At 40.1% G+C, this 17,096-nt stretch overlaps 1 protein-coding gene across 2 annotated transcripts; it reads left to right on the top strand.

Moving 5' to 3' along the window:
* The first annotated feature begins 858 nt into the window (after positions 1-858).
* QDPR (quinoid dihydropteridine reductase) lies at positions 859-16,650 on the top strand. 2 transcript variants are annotated; one of them, XM_030564341.1, is made up of 7 exons: positions 859-1,105; positions 1,434-1,526; positions 3,980-4,076; positions 7,917-8,057; positions 10,905-11,013; positions 12,472-12,555; positions 15,768-16,650. In XM_030564341.1, exons 1-7 carry the CDS (start codon positions 1,010-1,012, stop codon positions 15,895-15,897), a joined length of 750 nt encoding a protein of 249 aa, XP_030420201.1. In that variant the 5' UTR covers positions 859-1,009; the 3' UTR covers positions 15,898-16,650. The 2 variants fall into 2 exon arrangements, with proteins under 2 accessions (XP_030420201.1, XP_030420202.1); XM_030564342.1 differs by having other exon boundaries at positions 865-1,105; positions 15,745-16,645.
* Positions 16,651-17,096: the final 446 nt, after the last annotated feature.

The raw sequence follows: 17,096 nt of genomic DNA, 5'->3' as shown, positions 1-17,096 counted from the left end.
TGGAGTCCTGATACATTCCAATTCAGTTGATTACAGTGGACCTAAATTTCACCTGCAGATTCAGTCGGTTACTTAATATTCTTTTATCTAATCTATATGTACATATTCTTACCCCGAGCCCAGCATTAGAGAATAAGATCACTGGACAAATTTATTAAAAGGAACAAATATTTCCTGCCCTAAGTTATTATGTAGCGTTCTGTTTAATAGCTGCTGTTGTCAGAGGTAGCTGCATTTTGTTGGTAAATTAACATATAGGGATATAGGTTCATTGAATATGTGCTAGCAATGTAAGTAGGATGTAATGTTTTGAATTGCAGTTTGACCAAGAGGCCTTTATTTATGAAGTGCAATGGTGGGCCCGTAGTGACCATGAGGGATTGCTCTCAAACATGCTGCGTGGGCACTGGCTTAGTACTGAGTGTCTCCTGCTGAATTTCCAGCACCATTTGCACCCTGGCTTTTCCTTGGATTGGCAGTATTGGGGCATTAACATGTTGCTTGGTAGACCTTTTTATTTTTAACTAAAATGCAGACGTTTAAGAAATTTTCTGCTGCCACTAGTCTACAATGACTCCTAGCCACCTGGGAAATCTGTATAGGAGCGCAAAGGCAATCCACCGAAGGGCTGAAAATGATCGGAAATGCACATACCGCCGGTGTTACAAAAGGATTTTGTTGCCTAGCGCTGTCTCACTGGCAGTTGATAGACACATCCACGGTGTGCAACCAACCAAACGTCCTTGTTTAAACCTCGAACCTACACAGCAGGCCCGCCCCAGGGGCGTGTGCACTGATCCTTGCCCCGGGGGAACTGGTGCAGAACCACCCGCCCCTGCTCAGCCAGCCTAGATGGCGGTGGAGAGCGCGGAAGCGGAAAGCGAAGGGGTCCCTCTGCCGCTGGGCGGCCCTGCGGGGAGGCGGAGCTGCTAGGCGGGGCGGGCTCCGAAGTCCCCGGCAGCGGCAGGCTCAGAAAGCGAGAGGGAGCCAGGCGGGTAGCAGACGGAGAATGGCAGCGGCAGCAGAGGCGCACAGGGTGCTGGTGTATGGAGGCAGAGGGGCCCTGGGAGCCAAATGTGTGCAGTATTTCAGAGCCAAGCACTGGGTAACCACCGACAGAGCGGGCTAGTGCCACTGCTGCATGGCTTGGGGGTGTGTTTGGGAGCAGCTGCCTGGGTGGGGGAAGCGCCCTCCTGTGTCTCGCAGCCCTGCTTCGGTCCAGCGGCCAGACTCTCCCCCGTGCAGTGACCTGGGAATTGCAGAGCTCTGAGAACTGGCCAATTGCTGCCTTCCTTGCAAATCATCGAGTGCATTGGTTTTTCACCCCAGCTGTGAAGTGGGTGAAGTACAGACTGTATGGCTCCTTAAATAGTTATTTACTGATAAATGATCCATTAAAGTAATACTCTCTCTTTGTTCTTGTTTGTTATCAGTGGGTTGCCAGCATTGACCTAGCAGAAAATGAAGAAGCTAATGCCAGCGTTGTTGTGAAAATGACCGACTCTTTCACTGAGCAAGCAGATCAGGTGACTGATTCATTTTCCTTTAAATGTTGTAATAAAGCTTGTGGCATCAATCGCTGGGCCAGCTGCTTTGTGTTAGGAAGGTGCCTGGGCAGTTCTTTCAAGTGTTGAGAAAAGCACCAGGTCTCTAAATATCTTAAGGACTGAAGTATGTAATCCTCTCTAGAATAGATTATAGAATAGACTGCTTTGCTTGTTTCTTATAAACTGTTTCCCTGTGGCCATACGGTTAGGTCATCTTCAGCCTGATACCTGGCTTCCCCACAGTTAAGGCTGTCATCAGTGTATTCATACTAAAAGAAGATAGAGTTCTCATTCAGTCTCCTTTGTTCTTTCTCTTTGGGATTACATGGAGCCTATGCATATGTTGTTGTTGCATTCAGAGAGCCCAAGGACACCCTTCTTTTATTAAAACCATATTCATCTTTAAAATCTGTATCTGGATAACAACAAACTGTAGACCAGTGGTTCTCAAACTTTAGTATTGGTGACCCCTTTCACATACAAGACTCTGACTGTGACCCCCTCTTATACATTCAAACCACTTTTTTTTTTTTAATATATTTAACACCATTATAAATGCCGGAGGCAAAGCAGAGTTTGGGGTGGAGCCTGACAGCTCGCGACCCCCCCATGTAATAACCTCGCAATTCCTGAGGGGTCCTGACCCCCAGTTTGAGAACCTCTGCTGTAGACAGAATCTGAAAGAATTTTACAAATCTGTTTGTTTTTTTTTATTGGTCACATTTGTTTACTTTTTGCACTTTGTGCAGTGAAACTAGACTTGCCAGTTTCTAGTCAATTTCCTTGTTTCCTTTCAGAATTCTGCAAAATTATGAAAAGAAGTAAATAAAGAAAAATAGTTTCATCAACACTCAGTCATCAGTGCAGCCAGCTCCTCACATGGGCATGCCTGTACGCTCATGCAGAGTACCACTGAAGTCATTGAGGCTTAACACGGACTCATGGGGCTAACTGTGAAGAACATCTCACAGGATTGGTGCCCAAAACGTTTCCATGAAACTCAAAAAAACAAAACCAACACCCCTCCACCCCACACAATACACAAAAATCACCCAATTCTGGACCCTAAATTACCAGACACTGTCATTTTAAACATTCAAATTTTAAAGGTACTATAGTTTTGTATTGTCTGTATCTCCTAATCTGATTTCCTTTCTTGATTGACTTGTTCTCACCCACATTTGTAGTCAAGATGAATTAGGGCTTCTCATTTTGTTAATGTCATGGTTATTTAGACACCCTTCATTGTGAGCCTCAGAAGCAGGCGCAGCACTTTTCAGGAAAAACCAATAGAGTTAAATAGGATAATTGAACACAACTTATCTGCATGAAAATGTTTCTTGGAGACGTAGCTGTGACAATTTATTTAAGAACTTGGTCTCCTAACCTTCCACTTCTTTATTGGGTCTCAATCCTGAAATGTATTGTGTGCAGACAGATTGCTGTGCCTATACAGAGCCTCCGAGAGCTTGACGGAGATCCAGGCAGATGCAACAGTTCACCCCCTTGCAAAAGTTGCAGAATTGTGGCCTGTGTGTGGTTCTTACATTATTATCAACAAGTGAAGCCTTGTTCTTCACATATAAGCATGTTTCTCTAACTGATCAACTAAATCATTAGGCATAAAGTTACTTTTATGCATGTATAATTCAGAAGGCTTTTAAATAGGTTGTGGAGTATTTCAAGCCTCAAATTTGTCATATTTCTGCTATTTTAATGTTGGTCTTTTCTTAAAAACATGAAATGATTTGGTTATACCCCTGGTTTTTCACTTGGAAACTGATCTGTCGCTGAATAATTGGCACAACAACAAAAGGTGTTCTTGGTACAAGTTCCACAGAGATAAAATTCAGTGCTAATATATATATGAAGCCCTACACTTGGGAGAGGAAACAAAAGTAGGGTAGGTGAAAAGTATAAACTCTCCAGCTTTAAGCTTATAAGTGAGGGTATAAACTATATGCTTCCAAGCTATAGGATATAAGCTTTAGAGTTAGGCAGAAACTTTACCAACAGCGAGGCTATTCCATTATTAGATTTTCTTACACCTTCATTCTGTGTTTCTGAACAGTACAATACAAAGGGAAGGACTGTTACCTGGAAAGCAGTGTCCGAAGAGAAACTCAAAGTGCTAGTAGATAGTAAACTAAGGGCCTGATCCCTGAAACTATCTGATCCTGCAAGCCTTATTCACACATTAGTTCCATTGACATCACCTAGCATATGGTGGTTGTTTAATCTGTTTCCAGTATTCAGCATTGTTGTTTTACTTCCAGTGAGTAAAATCATAAACTCTAATTTTAAATAGCTGCTTACGTCACTATATGTGCAACATAGTTAAAAAAATTACAATTTAAAGGTTGGGTATTTATATCTTTACTTTTTCAGTGCAGTATTTTCAGAATGACTTTATAAATTTCTTTATATTTAAGGTGACAGCAGATGTTGAAAAACTTCTGGGTGAACAGAAGGTGGATGCTATCCTGTGTGTAGCTGGAGGATGGGCAGGTGGCAGTGCAAAAGCTAAATGTAAGCCCTTTGTTAATAGTATTCTGACAAACACATTAATGCAATGGGAAGAAAAAAATCATGGTAAGAAGTAGATCTCTCAGACTAAAATCTCTCTTTTACTATGATCACACAGTATCCCAATCAATGGGAGCTGGATCACCTCTAAGTAATAGCCTTTTCTATTTGATGGTTACATGTGATTAATAGTAATAATACCTTGCTCTAATGTAGCATTTTTCATCAGTACATCTCAAAGTGCTTTACAGATGAGGTCAGTATCATTAGCCCCATTTTACAGATGGGGAAACTGAGGCACAGAGAGATTAAAGTGACTTGCCCAAGGTCACTGGCTGAGCCTGGAATAAACCAAGTCTCCTGAGTCCTAGTCTTGTGTGCTATCCACTAGGCAACACTACCTTCCAGAGTCTTCACTGCAGGTGTATTGTGGCACTATACTGTTGCATACTGACAGGTTTTTATATAGTGCCTAAAATAGCTTTTTTAAATGGATGCAGGTCTTCAAGTTTAACATTAAAATGGCTTGTTACTGAGCTCCTAACATTTCATAATAGCCAGAATGGAATTTTTCTAACTTAGGTTAGGGTACCCAAAATTATGAGCCTAATTTCCTGTCTGGAGTATATAAAGCAGCTGATGGACCCTCCCTTTCTCACCACATACAAGGCAAAGGTGTTTCTTATTTTTAAAGACAACATAGGAAGATGACATTCACTACTGTTTCATAAAAAAATAAATATTTGTGTGTATCTGTTACAATCCAACACAATGCAGTCAAACAGTTTAATTACTGTAAATTAGATAACAGATAGTACACCTCTACCCTGATATAACGCCAATTCAGATATAATGCAGTAAAGCAGCGCTCCGGGGGAGCAGGGCTGCGCGCTCCGGGGGAGCAGGGCTCCGGTGGATCAAAGCAAGTTCAATATAACGCGGTTTCACCTATAACACGGTAAGATTTTTTGGCTCCTGAGGACAGCATTATATCGGGGTAGAGGTGTACTATCAGTTTTAGTTATTACAATCAGGATGGCAAATGGGAATGTCTAGAGATGGGTCGTCATCCTGTCTACTTCAGGCCATTAATATATGTAAGTGTGTGTGTGTGTGTGTTTGAGTTTAATGCAGTGTTTTTATGGAAATAAACATCTTAAGTGCTAAAGATATAAGTATTCAATATTTTTTGCTTAATCTTAATTTTTCTTCTCCTGTCCCCCAGTAATATGTTAACACTAACGATTGCTGAATTATTTTAAAATTCTATTTTCATTGGAATTGTCTAGCTGTAATACTAAATTTCTCTTTTTCTTTTTAATAAATTGAAACTACATGCAGGCCAGTCCTTTAGAAGTCTTGAGATTCTGAACATGTCTAGGCAGCAGTCGTACAGTCCAGACTGCCTGTAGGCAGATGGAGCCCCTGTTTGAACAATAGCCTGATGAACAAAAGATGTGTTTCGCACCAATTCCTTTATGCCTTGGGGTTTTCCATCCACTAGGTCCAGTTCTGCATAGCTTATGAGATCTAACAAGACCAAAGCCCCTGAGAAAAAATGGTTGTGGTCCAGCAGTTAGTGTTGTTTTCCATGACATTCCAGGAAGTAAGCAAGCAGCAGTTGAAATTAAAAACTAGGTTTTATGTAATACTACAAAGCACTACCCAAAGATCACCACTGCAGACATAAAATATTTCAGAGCAGTCTTTGCGATCACAGAAAAGAAAAAGCATATAGAGCATTTGGCTTTCTCAGGTGGTCACCCATCCAAGAACTAAACAGACTTAAACCTATAGCTTATGCAAAACAATGCAACTTTATTTTATACAGCTTCTCTCATACAAACTCTAACTAGACTATAAAGTTAAATAATACAGTTACAAAGTTGAAAGAATAAAGAGTGAGAACTTAAGAAGAATAGGCAAGGAGAAGAGTTGTTTTCCCTGCAGATGAAAAGGTCTTTCTAGAAGGTAAGAGCTGCAGAAGAGGAGGGTCTCGCTATCACAGGTGAGACTATCTAAAGGGACAGAGAGAGGAAGCTGGTGCAAGATGAGCACAGGAGGAGGGTGCAAAGAAAGCGATGGGGTCTTTGACACTGATGAAAGCAAATCCATGGGAGTTTTAGAAATGAGGGGAGTTTTGAACAGGGTATAGAAATTAAAGGTGAGCCAATGGAACTAGCTGAGGATAGGGGATGTGGTCACACTTGTTGTAATGAGAAGTCAGTAACAGTATTGGACACGTGCTGTTGAGGAGGAGCTTGAGGAAGCCAAAGAGAATGGAGCTACAGTGGGCAAGGCGAGAGGTGCTGAAGGCATTTATGAGGATTTCAGCAGAAGTGGGGTATACGAAGTGGCGTAAGGCAGATTTGCATATTGTTGTTTTAGTCTGTATGGTGGGGCATAAGCTAGAACTAGAAGACTTTTTTGCATTCTAGATGATTGACTCAACTCATCTGGAGTACTGTGTCCAGTTTTGGGCCCCACACAACAGGAAAAATGGAGAGAAACTGGAAAGAGTCCAGCGGAGGACAACAAAAATGATTGGGGGGCTGGAGCACATGACTTTTGAGGCGAGACTGGGTGTCATAAACAGATAGCTAAGGGTTAATGTCTCTTACACCTGGAAAGAAGAAACCTGAAACACCTGACTAGAGGATCAATCGGAAACAAAACTTTTTCAAATCTGGGTGGAGGGAAGTTTGTGCCTAAGTCCTTTGTTCTTTGGTCTTCTGCCTGTCTCTCTCTCGGCTATGAGAGGATTTCTGTTTTCTGCTTTCTAATCTTCTGTTTCGAAGTTGTGAGTACAGAGATCATAAAACAATAAGGGTTATTGTTTTTTTTTTTCTTTTGTATTTTACATGGTATAGTTGCTGGAATGTGTTAAATTGTATTCTTTTGAATAAGGCTGTTTATTCATATTTCTTTTAAGCAATTGACCCTGTATTTGTCACCTTAATACAGAGAGACCATTTTTATGTATTTTTCTTTCTTTTTATATAAAGCTTTCTTTTTAAGACCTGTTGGAGTTTTTCTTTAGTGGGGAACTCCAGGGAATTGAGTCTGTACTCACCAAGGAATTGGTGGGAGGAAGAAGTCAGGGGGAAATCTGTGTGTGTTAGATTTACTAGCCTGACTTTGCATACCCTCTGGGTGAAGAGGGAAGTACTTCTGTTTCCAGGACTGGAAATAGGGAGGGAACACCTGGAGAGGGGGGAAGGGAAATGGTTTATTCCCCTTTGTTGTGAGACTCAAGGAATTTAGGTCTTGGGGTCCCCCAGGGAAGGTTTTTGGGGGGGACCAGAGTGCCCCAAAACACTCTAATTTTTTGGGTGGTGGCAGCTTTACCGGGTCCAAGCTGGTAACTAAGCTTGGAGGTTTTCATGCTAACACCCATATTTTGGATGCTAAGGTCTAAATCTGGGACTAGGTTATCACAGGGGGAACTGGGATTGTTTAGTCTGCAGAAAAAAATAATGAAGAGGGATTTGATAGCTGCTTTCAACTACCTGAAAGGGGGTTCCAAAGAGGGTGGATCTAGACTGTTTGCAGTGGTAGCAGATGACAGAACAAGGAGTAATGGTCTCAAGTTGCAGTGGGGGAGGTTTAGGCTGGATATTAGGAAAAACTTTTTCATGAGGAGGGTGGTGAAGCACTGGAATGGGTTACCTAAGGAGGTGGTGGAACCTCCTTCCTTAGAGGTTTTTAAGGTCCGGCTTGACAAAGCCTTGGCTGGGATGAATTAGTTGGGGATTGGTCCTGCTTTGGAGCAGGGAGTTGGACTAGATGACCTCCTGAGGTCCCTTCCAACCCTGATATTCTATGAACTATTTTGTTTTTCAGCTTTATACAAAAATTCTGACCTGATGTGGAAACAGAGTGTTTGGACATCAACTATTTCCAGTCACTTAGCCACAAAACATCTGAAAGAAGGAGGCTTGTTGACTCTGACTGGAGCAAAAGCTGCTTTGGCTGGAACTCCAGGTAATAAGCAAAATGTGGTGTTTGCTTTGACACAAACAATAATTATTTTAATTATTCTTATTTGAGAAACAACAATTTTACTCCCTTACATTTCTTCCCATATACATATAGTAAAAAGCTGTTTGAATCCCTTGAGGAAAGTTGTAACTTTGCAGTTGGCAATCCAAAACCCAAGGCAACTATAGTGCAAGAAAAGAAAGAGAGAAAATCTGTTGCTTAAATACTAGTTGTCTGGCTTTGGTGAAATCTTTTTTAGTATATCAAGCAGTCAGAAATGCTTGGGAAATAATTAACAACAACACCCCATAAAAATTTTTAGGTACAACATTGTAAACCCTTCGAGAAGGTTAAACTCCATATTTGCTTTCCTGGAAGGCAGGGTTCTTAGGTAACTAATTTTTTTTTTAAAGTTAGTGGTGACTCTGTTTTTATTGAACATGGCCATCCTGCTTATGTTCTGAATCCAGTTCACCTTGCTTCAGATACAGATAAGCTTGATGACCTTCAGCCTCTGTCTCCATTAGTTGTTTAGTATAGACTTTGTGAAATATACCTTGTGATCTTTGATCTCATTCCAGATTTTCATGCTCTTTGTAGAGAAGAAAGTCTGAAAACAATTTAAAAAACGCAGGCACTAGGGGACTGTGGGTGTGAAGGGTGAAAACAGAGAAGTTAACATCCCTTAAAGTCTGCAAGATTTATCTGAGATGCAAATGAAGTAACTTCCATTTCCATGTCTCTTATATTAGTGTTACTTATCTGTCTTAGATATCTGCAACAATGTTCTGATGTGACATAAGAAACTTTGAAAGTTAAAATGATGGAATAGGTTGTAAAGATAAAGGGTGCTTCTTCAAAGCTAGGTCTGAAAACAGAGCTAAAGGAATTAACTGTTACCATTATGTTCTAGGAAAGTATACTGTGTTTTTTAGTTAATGATTTGGCCTCTACATTCCCATGTTTAAAGCTGCATCTAACATAGTCTGAAGATAAAATTGTTTTTGAGTGAAAAGGTTGTTTTGTTTCCTTTTTGCAACAGACTGACCATGTATTGTTAAAAATGCAAATAGGTGAACCTTTTGGAGTAATTCCATGACATTTTGCTAGGGTAGAGAATCAACTTAGTTTGCTTTCATGTTTTGAGGAGGATGGTTTCAATCATTGTGGATTTTTAGGACAGGCAGTGCTGTGGGAAAAAACATGAACCTTATTAAATGTGAGGAGGAATTGGGAAAGAATTGTTGCTCAACTAGTGCAAATGTGTCTTCTGACATTTAGGCTTGTAATTATTCGTAATTATGGAAGTCTGGCTATTCTTTCCCCCATTCTTATGGTATGTCCTCTTGTTTTTCAGTAGACTCTGGAAACAATTTTCCTATTTAAGTACAGTAACTTTAAATGAATAGCCTACAGCTAACTGGAAAAAATAAATAGAAGTAAAAGGGGCTCAGGGATGGATGGCAAAGATTAAAAGATTGGGACTATTTGGTTTACAAAAGAGACAAATAAGAGGGGATATAAGGCATACAAACAATAAATAGTAAAGAGAAGGTAAATTGTCCACGTCTATTTAGCCTCTCTCTTAATACCCAAAAAACGAACATTCAGTGAAACTGTAGGGAAACACACTCTTTAAAACTGATCAAAGGAAACACCTCTTTGCACAATGCATAACTAGCCCGTGGAACTCATTGTCACAAGATATCACTGAGTGCAAGAATTCAGTAAAATTCCAAATAAAGTAACAGGCATTTATATGGATGGTGAACACATCCACAGTTACATTAGATTGTATAAGACATTTGTTTTTGGAGAGAGAAACTCGTGCTACAGAACCTAATTCAACTAGTAACTGATAAGGATTAGGAAGAAACCTTCCCATAAGGGAAGTTATTTAATGACTTTCCACTGTGGAGTTTCTTGCAACTTCTGCCAAAGCGTCTGGTAAAGGTCTGTGTCAGACATGCCAGGACACAAGACTAGATGGACCACTGGGCTCTTCTAATATGGCTGTATGTATTCACCCCTGATTCTGCAAACATTTAAGCACTTATTTAGTGAAACTGTTCACATACTTAACAGTAAAGTCAGTGGGCTACTTGTCCTTATAGTAAAGTACATGCATAAATGTTTCCAAGATTATGGCCAGAGATAGTAGATATAGCTAGAGCGGGGTAAAAGAAAATTTGGTGAAAAGGGCAGATATGATGATTTCTAAAATTTATGTAGATTTCACTCAAGTATTCATTTAGAAAAACAAAAAAAAATCTGAAAAAATTGAAACATTTCATTACAACACTTCGATTTGGGGGGGTTGGGGGGTGTTGAAACAGCTTTTTTCAAAATTCTCTTTCATTTTATGTTTTAAATATTCAAAAAGTTTTAAATGGTCAAAACTGAAACAAAATGTTTTGTTGAACCGGAGACAATTTTTTTTCAACTTTTTAAAATCGCCAGTGAACTGAAAAATCTGTTGTTTTCTCAGCTCTAGATATATCTTCTCTGGGTGTCTTTTTTTAAAGATAAGTTCTTTAACACTCTGTTCAGATCTCATGGCACACAATTTGTGAGACCAACTAAGCGAATCATAATTTTTAAAAATATTTTTTAAAATTCTGTGTTACTAGATAAATTGAGCTCTGTGATAGCACAACTCTTTTGTCATGGGTAAGTTGTTTTAAAAATGTGTATACGTTTTTGCAATGTGCTATAAGACTGATTCTGTTCCTAGATTGCTGCAGGTGAATATAAACCTTCCTTTCACCAAATAACATGGAAACTTTCACTGTCTCTTTATACAGCTCTTGTCAATGAGAACTTTTTTTAATCTGTTCTATTTCTAATTAGGGATGGTTGGGTATGGCATGGCAAAAGGAGCAGTACATCAGCTTTGTCAGAGTCTAGCTGGTGCAAACAGTGGCTTGCCATCTGGATCTACTGCTCTTGCTGTTCTACCGTAAGTGGTTGCCTAGCTACCTGTACTATTGCATTATTTAACTCTGAAGTGTGACTGTAACTGAGTGACACATGGATGTACTTCTTTTCTAAGGCCCCATCTACGCTACAGAAATAACAGTTTAAACATGGTTGTGGTTTCTCAAAGCAGGGACCATCGCTTGTCGGTAGTCTAGAACATGCCTAGCATGGTATAGGCATTACCATAAACAATGAATAACATATTTTTTTCTTTCCTGGTCAGACAGAAGAAATCATTGTTACGATGTTAGAAAACCATGATTTAATCTTGACAGGTAGTTAAACCATGTTTAAATGTGGTTACTTTGTAGTGTAAATAGGAGTCTAAAAGTGACAAATTAGACTTATGAAACTGTTTAAAATATGTGCTTATAGTTCATGTGGAAATAGAAAATACTGGAATGTTTTATTTAACCAAAAATGCTTTTTAATGTTTCCATTCACTGTTCCTTAATTTTGATTGGGCAAAGTTAGCTGATGTCTATCAAACTTTACTTCTGAATGCGAAGTGGTGTTTTAGATGAGGAATATATCCCTTGCCAAACTTTTTACCTTTCTGAGATTTTTTCCATAGAAATGTAGCTTCTACTGTAGTACACACTATTATATATCCTCTTGGTAGAGTGACTGGGGCAGCTAAAGTAATTGTCCCTTGAAGACTTGACTACAGAAGGTTTAGTTCCTCTTTTCCCTGCTACAAGCGTGTTAACACTTTATTATAAGTTGGCTGCCTGCATTGGCAGAGGGGTGGATGAACTGGCTGGCCTAACAGACATGGTAAAGATCTAACTTCTGTGATTTCCTTTGAAAACCTAGTTAAGTATTTGAGGATTTCTTTTCCAGGCCCATGTGAAACACAGCCTTTGAAGATTGTCAGTGCTCAGAAGTACTGAAGAGGGGCTTTAAAATGCTGTCTGAACTCATTTAATTACATCTTCCCCTCTTCTTTACAAGCTTCTCCAACTGCATTTCTTTTGGGACAGGGAATGACAACATACAGGATATTTGAATAATTAACACCTGCCCCTGCGGAGTACCACCAACAGTCAGATACCAATTCACTCTGGTCTCTTGGCTACTGGCCATTCCAAACTTGCATAGATGCCTTGAAAGGTTTTATTATTGTATAAAGTTCGAAGAGAGTAACAGTTAAGGGTGGCGGTGGGGGGGATTTTCAGCAACATATCAGTGACTTAGGCATTTTTGAAGATCCTGCCTTACAAATATCATATTTAATTATATAGATTTAAAAACTTAAAACTGATGAAAGCTGTATGCCTCTAACAGCATGTAATCAAGAGAAATCCATCTAACTTTGTTTGGATTTCAGTGCCCTGTTCTGAAAATTCAGCATATACTAGAGCAAAGAATGGAAGAGCAGACAGCTCTTATCAGAAGCATGATATACAAATGAAAGGCTTATCTCTCTCAATTGCAGGGTTACTTTGGATACACCAGTTAACAGGAAATCAATGCCTGATGCAGATTTCAGCTCCTGGACACCCCTAGAATTCCTTGCTGAGTGAGTACATGCACAATGACTAAACAATTCCTAGCTCTCCTTTTTAAAACAGCCGTTTTTTTGCATCTTCTCTTCTAAAAATAGGCAGTCTTGTTACTTGAATTTAGATGTTTCTGTGCACACCCTATTTTCTGTGCCTTGAAGTTAGCATAAGCTTATATGGCCAAATCTTAGCTGGTGAAAATTGGCATAACGTCATTGACTTCAGTGGCCCTTCATTAATTTACACCAGCTGAGGCTCTAGCACTGAGTGTGTTAAAGTCAGCAAGAATGATAAAGCATGCTGACAACCAAGTTAAATCACAATCAGCTGTGTCAGACATAAGCAGTCTGGTTTAAAGGTGAACTGTAAAGAGAGGCATTTATGCTCCTTTTTATATTGTTATGGTAGATGTAGTTCCCCCTCCTTCTGTGTGCCCACTTCCTCCCCACAGAAGTGCCATTGTCTGCTTATTTCTTGAGTAATATCACTTAGTCAAGTCCTCACTGGCTAGATCTGTGGAGGGTCTGACCTGAATGAAACAGCAAAAAGCTGCAAGATGAGCTGCCGATCTCTTTGCTCCATACTGAGGGGTAGAGGCTCAGCGTCCCCTCCTTCGCTCAGCTGAGGGTAGGGAGCCCTGCAGCACATTGGTGCTGGCTTTGTGGCATTACCTTGCTGAAGATGGCATGGCATAGAGAGGGAAGTGAAGGCATGATGTAGGATTTTTTCTTTTTAAACAGCAACATTTTTTTTGTGGGGGAGAGGAGGGAAGAGTGGAAACAGACCCAACTTCATACATTATGAAGGGCATTGAATAAACCTCTCTAGTTTTCTAGTTCTGCCTTTAAGCCTGTGGAAGCCAGGGCTGCCAAGAGCGGGTTTGGGCCCTGGTGAAAAAAATTTTTCGTCCCTCTCCTCCCCCCCAGCAAGGGCGGACTGGCTAAACAGGGCCAACGAAGCCAGGGAAGCCGGGCCCTGGGCCTCCTTCCGGACCCCAGTAATTTGTACCGGCTTCCCCCACCTTTAGTCGGCCCTGGTGGAAACCAGGGCACTTGGAAACGAGGCTGAAGCTGTGTACTTCCCACCATTGTTCTTACAGCGTGTCTGTTTTGACTCATGATTTCCTTGCCGTTCTGAGTGCTTTAGTTAGATCTTCCATTCAGGGATGGTTTTAGCCAGAGGAGTGCTAGACAGCTGTTTGAGTTGCCTCATTTAAAAGGTCACTGCCAACTTGACATCTAGTTAGTTTAAGGAAAAAAAAAAAGTAAGTACTTTCAGTTATTTACCTGCACTCCTGAGACCGTTTGGCCAGATGCTGTGGTTTTACAAACACGTTCCTAATTTTAAGGGTTGTTTTTAAACTGTTTTTCTCTTGTGGGAGATGCTCACAAACATGGGAACTGATTCTATGTGTGAGACTGACTGCACGGAGTGCTGCATAAAGTAAATAAACTGGAAGGAAAAAAGAAAAGACTAAATTATAATCTGTTCCACTAGAGTAATTTTAGCCACAGTGGGTAAAACAATACTGTGCCCCCCCACACTTTTTTAAGAGTTAAACCAGCACCATCAACCTAAAATCTCTCTCTCTGAAATTGTTTTATGATTCAGTAATGATCACAGTCTGTAAGAAGCTCCGTCACACTTCCTTGTAAAACCAAAGACTATTTCCCTGTATTAAGCCCAGGTATTCAAAAATCACAAGCTAGGCCCCCCAAAATCATGAGATTATCTTGAAAATTGTGCTTCCTTTAATTTACCTCCTGGTTGCTGAGCATGTGGTTGTTAAAGATTTACTTCCTTAATGAAAGCTTCTCACATAATCACATGCCTTCAGGAGCCGGGGCTTTAAGAAAAACAGCAAGTATTGTGATAGCTGGTGACAGCACCTTCCTCTTGAGAATTCTCACAGGAATTCTCATACCATCTGGTAACCACATTCTGGGGTTTAGTGTGCCCAGAATGCATTGCGTCAGTTTGCATGACCATTCAAAATGGCTACTGGGTTGTGCAGAGCATGAGGATAAAATATGGGCCCTGAAGAATGCTTTGCATTCCCTGGATGAAATTGCACTTCTCCCTTCCACCTTAGGCAGCTAATGCACAGCCTCTGCACCTCTTCCAATCTTCAAAATAGTGTTTAAATTTAGCATAGGCAATGTGGTGGCCCTCTGCTGAGGGGTGAATTCCTCCCTGTGAGACTTTGGAGTCCCACTGCTCCCCTCACAGCCCTGAAGAACCATTTCCACAATTGTGGAGTTCAGTGGAGTGATGATGGGAGAGAGTGTTTAAAGGGATACGATGCCTAGGGAAGGAAAAAACCTGGGGAAAAAAAAAAGAGCACTAGACAAGAGAGAGCATGAGACCAAGAAGAATAGGGATGGGATAGGAAGGGAGGACATTGGAGGTGAAGGAAACAGAGGAGGGAATTGGGAGACACTCAGAGGATGGTAATAGGGAAAAAATAATGGGCAGAGAGGGGAGAAGAGCGAGAAAAGAATAAGTGGAAAATGAGAGAGGAGAACAAAGCTGTGACTTTGCTTTTTCTTTCCCTTTCTCAAATATTTGAAGTATATTAACTTTGTTTTAGCCATAATCTTCAGTGGAAGGGTGACTCTGAAGAAAAGAACAGTTCTCTACTCGGATGCCAACAAAATTTTTTGTTTTAGATTCTAATGTGCCTAGTTACCTTGATGACATCAGTTGCAGTATATTTCTGTAGGATTTACTTTTTATCTTTAAAATGTTTTTTTCCTAAGAAATTGAAATATTTTGCAAACTTTAGGAGCAGAATCGGGGTACAGTTACCTTCCACCCAAAGTTAACATTTAGTATTTATTATGTATCTAAGACTGAATTTTCAGAGGTGCTGCACACTCTCTGAAAATCATGGTGACAGAGCCCAACAGGACAATAGGTGCTTTGTAGACAGATGAGAGACAGCTCTTTGCCCTGAAGAACTTACATTCTAGGCTCCAGTCGTGCCATCAGATCTCCGTGGGTGGGTGCCTGTGCCATTGCAGAACATTATTGATTTTGTGGGGCTCTGTGTGAGTATAAGGGCCTCTCCTCGTGGAGACAATTATAAAGGATCTACAATACAAAGACAGCATACAGAGAAAAAAGTAGATATGGCAGGCTGACTTTTTTTTTTTAAAACACCCTTTACCTGTTCACACTTATTATATTCTCATTTTTTTTAACAGAACCTTTTATGATTGGATCACAGGGAAGAACAGACCAAGCTCAGGCAGCCTAATCCAGGTGGTAACCACAGGAGGGAAGACAGAACTAGCTGCTGCACATCTTTGAGACTGATCAGTGTGATTGTGAAAACAAGGCAATTGAGAAGGTTGTAACATTCTAGTCAAGTTTGGGTGGTCTTCAGTATCCAGTGATTCTATTATCTTGTTTGTGAAACAAGATGTTGACTAATGTTTCTCTGTTCTTAGATGCAAGCTACATTCCTTTACCAAAAGGTATCCATTATCTTCGATATATATATCAAGGCTATAGATTTTAAAATCTGCAAATATCCTTATCTTGAGCATTCTCTTTGGGGCTACCTCTGTTCTTTAAAATAAGGCAAACAGTGGTGGCTGTGTATCAGAAATTGTGCTTAATGATGTGATGTACCTACATATATAACTGTCTAGTTCTGTCTCAGTTGTCTTTTGGGCAACTGTTTTTTTGTCCATTTCAGCAATATCTTTGTCTTCTAATATCCTAATTCTAGTTTTTTTTGTTGGACATAGATATAAAATAAAATCACTGCAGCCCTATGGAAAGCCCAATCCTGCTACCCCTTTTCCTATTAGTATGCTATACTGATTCATTGGAGCCAGTGGGACTAAATAAAGATTACTTGCACAGGATGGGGTTGCGAGATTAGAGCCCTTAAATTGCCTTAAAGCTTTCAAAAGGGCTGTCAGCCCAACAATTGTTGTGTGTTTTCTGTCACAAATAACTGATTTATTATATTATAAATGTGTCTTGTGTAACTCCTGATGGCTCTTTACTGTCTGAAGGAGAAAAAGTGCCCTAGGAAATAGAAATAGAACACCAAGACTAATGTTAGAGGATTTTGTGCTAAATAAATATATATTGTTTTATTTATTGGTTTAGTTACTTTTATAACATGTGTAACATCTACACAGATTTGTACAGTGCTTCCAAAACAATTCTTAGCTCCCCACTTGAGATTATTGTGTACAGACAATAGGAATACTTTAAGGTCTCATGTTTTCTTTCTTACGGTGAATTATGGAAATGTTATAAATAGTTTCTTACTATAGAGAAGTAAGGAGCACCCCTAGCATTTCTCTAGCTTGGACTTGCCTTATCTTCTTTGTATCTGTTGTCCACTATCCAAAAACACTCAGTTGGAAATGAGACTTGAGTCAATTAGAGGTCTCTGTGTTCATGTTCAGCACCCCTTGTCTATACGGGACTGGGGCCGGACTTACCACACCACTCAAATTCATAGTTATGGGCTAAGGCATACTGACTGGGGTTCTCAAGAGTGAGAAGATTGCTGATATACTTTGGGACATTTTGC

This window comes from Gopherus evgoodei, chromosome 5, assembly GCF_007399415.2.
Source record: "Gopherus evgoodei ecotype Sinaloan lineage chromosome 5, rGopEvg1_v1.p, whole genome shotgun sequence".
Classification (NCBI taxonomy): domain Eukaryota; kingdom Metazoa; phylum Chordata; order Testudines; family Testudinidae; genus Gopherus; species Gopherus evgoodei.
The sequence above is the reverse complement of the archived record's forward strand: the minus strand, read 5'-3'. Positions and strand labels throughout refer to the sequence as shown.

Bases quoted from the DNA above. Each gene is read 5' to 3' on its own strand.
- QDPR (XM_030564341.1), top strand. From the start codon at position 1,010: ATGGCAGCGGCAGCAGAGGCGCACAGGGTGCTGGTGTATGGAGGCAGA. The intron at 1,527-3,979 runs GTGACTGATTCA...TTTATATTTAAG, and splicing joins TCACTGAGCAAGCAGATCAG to GTGACAGCAGATGTTGAAAA. The intron at 4,077-7,916 runs GTAAGCCCTTTG...TTTGTTTTTCAG, and splicing joins TGGCAGTGCAAAAGCTAAAT to CTTTATACAAAAATTCTGAC.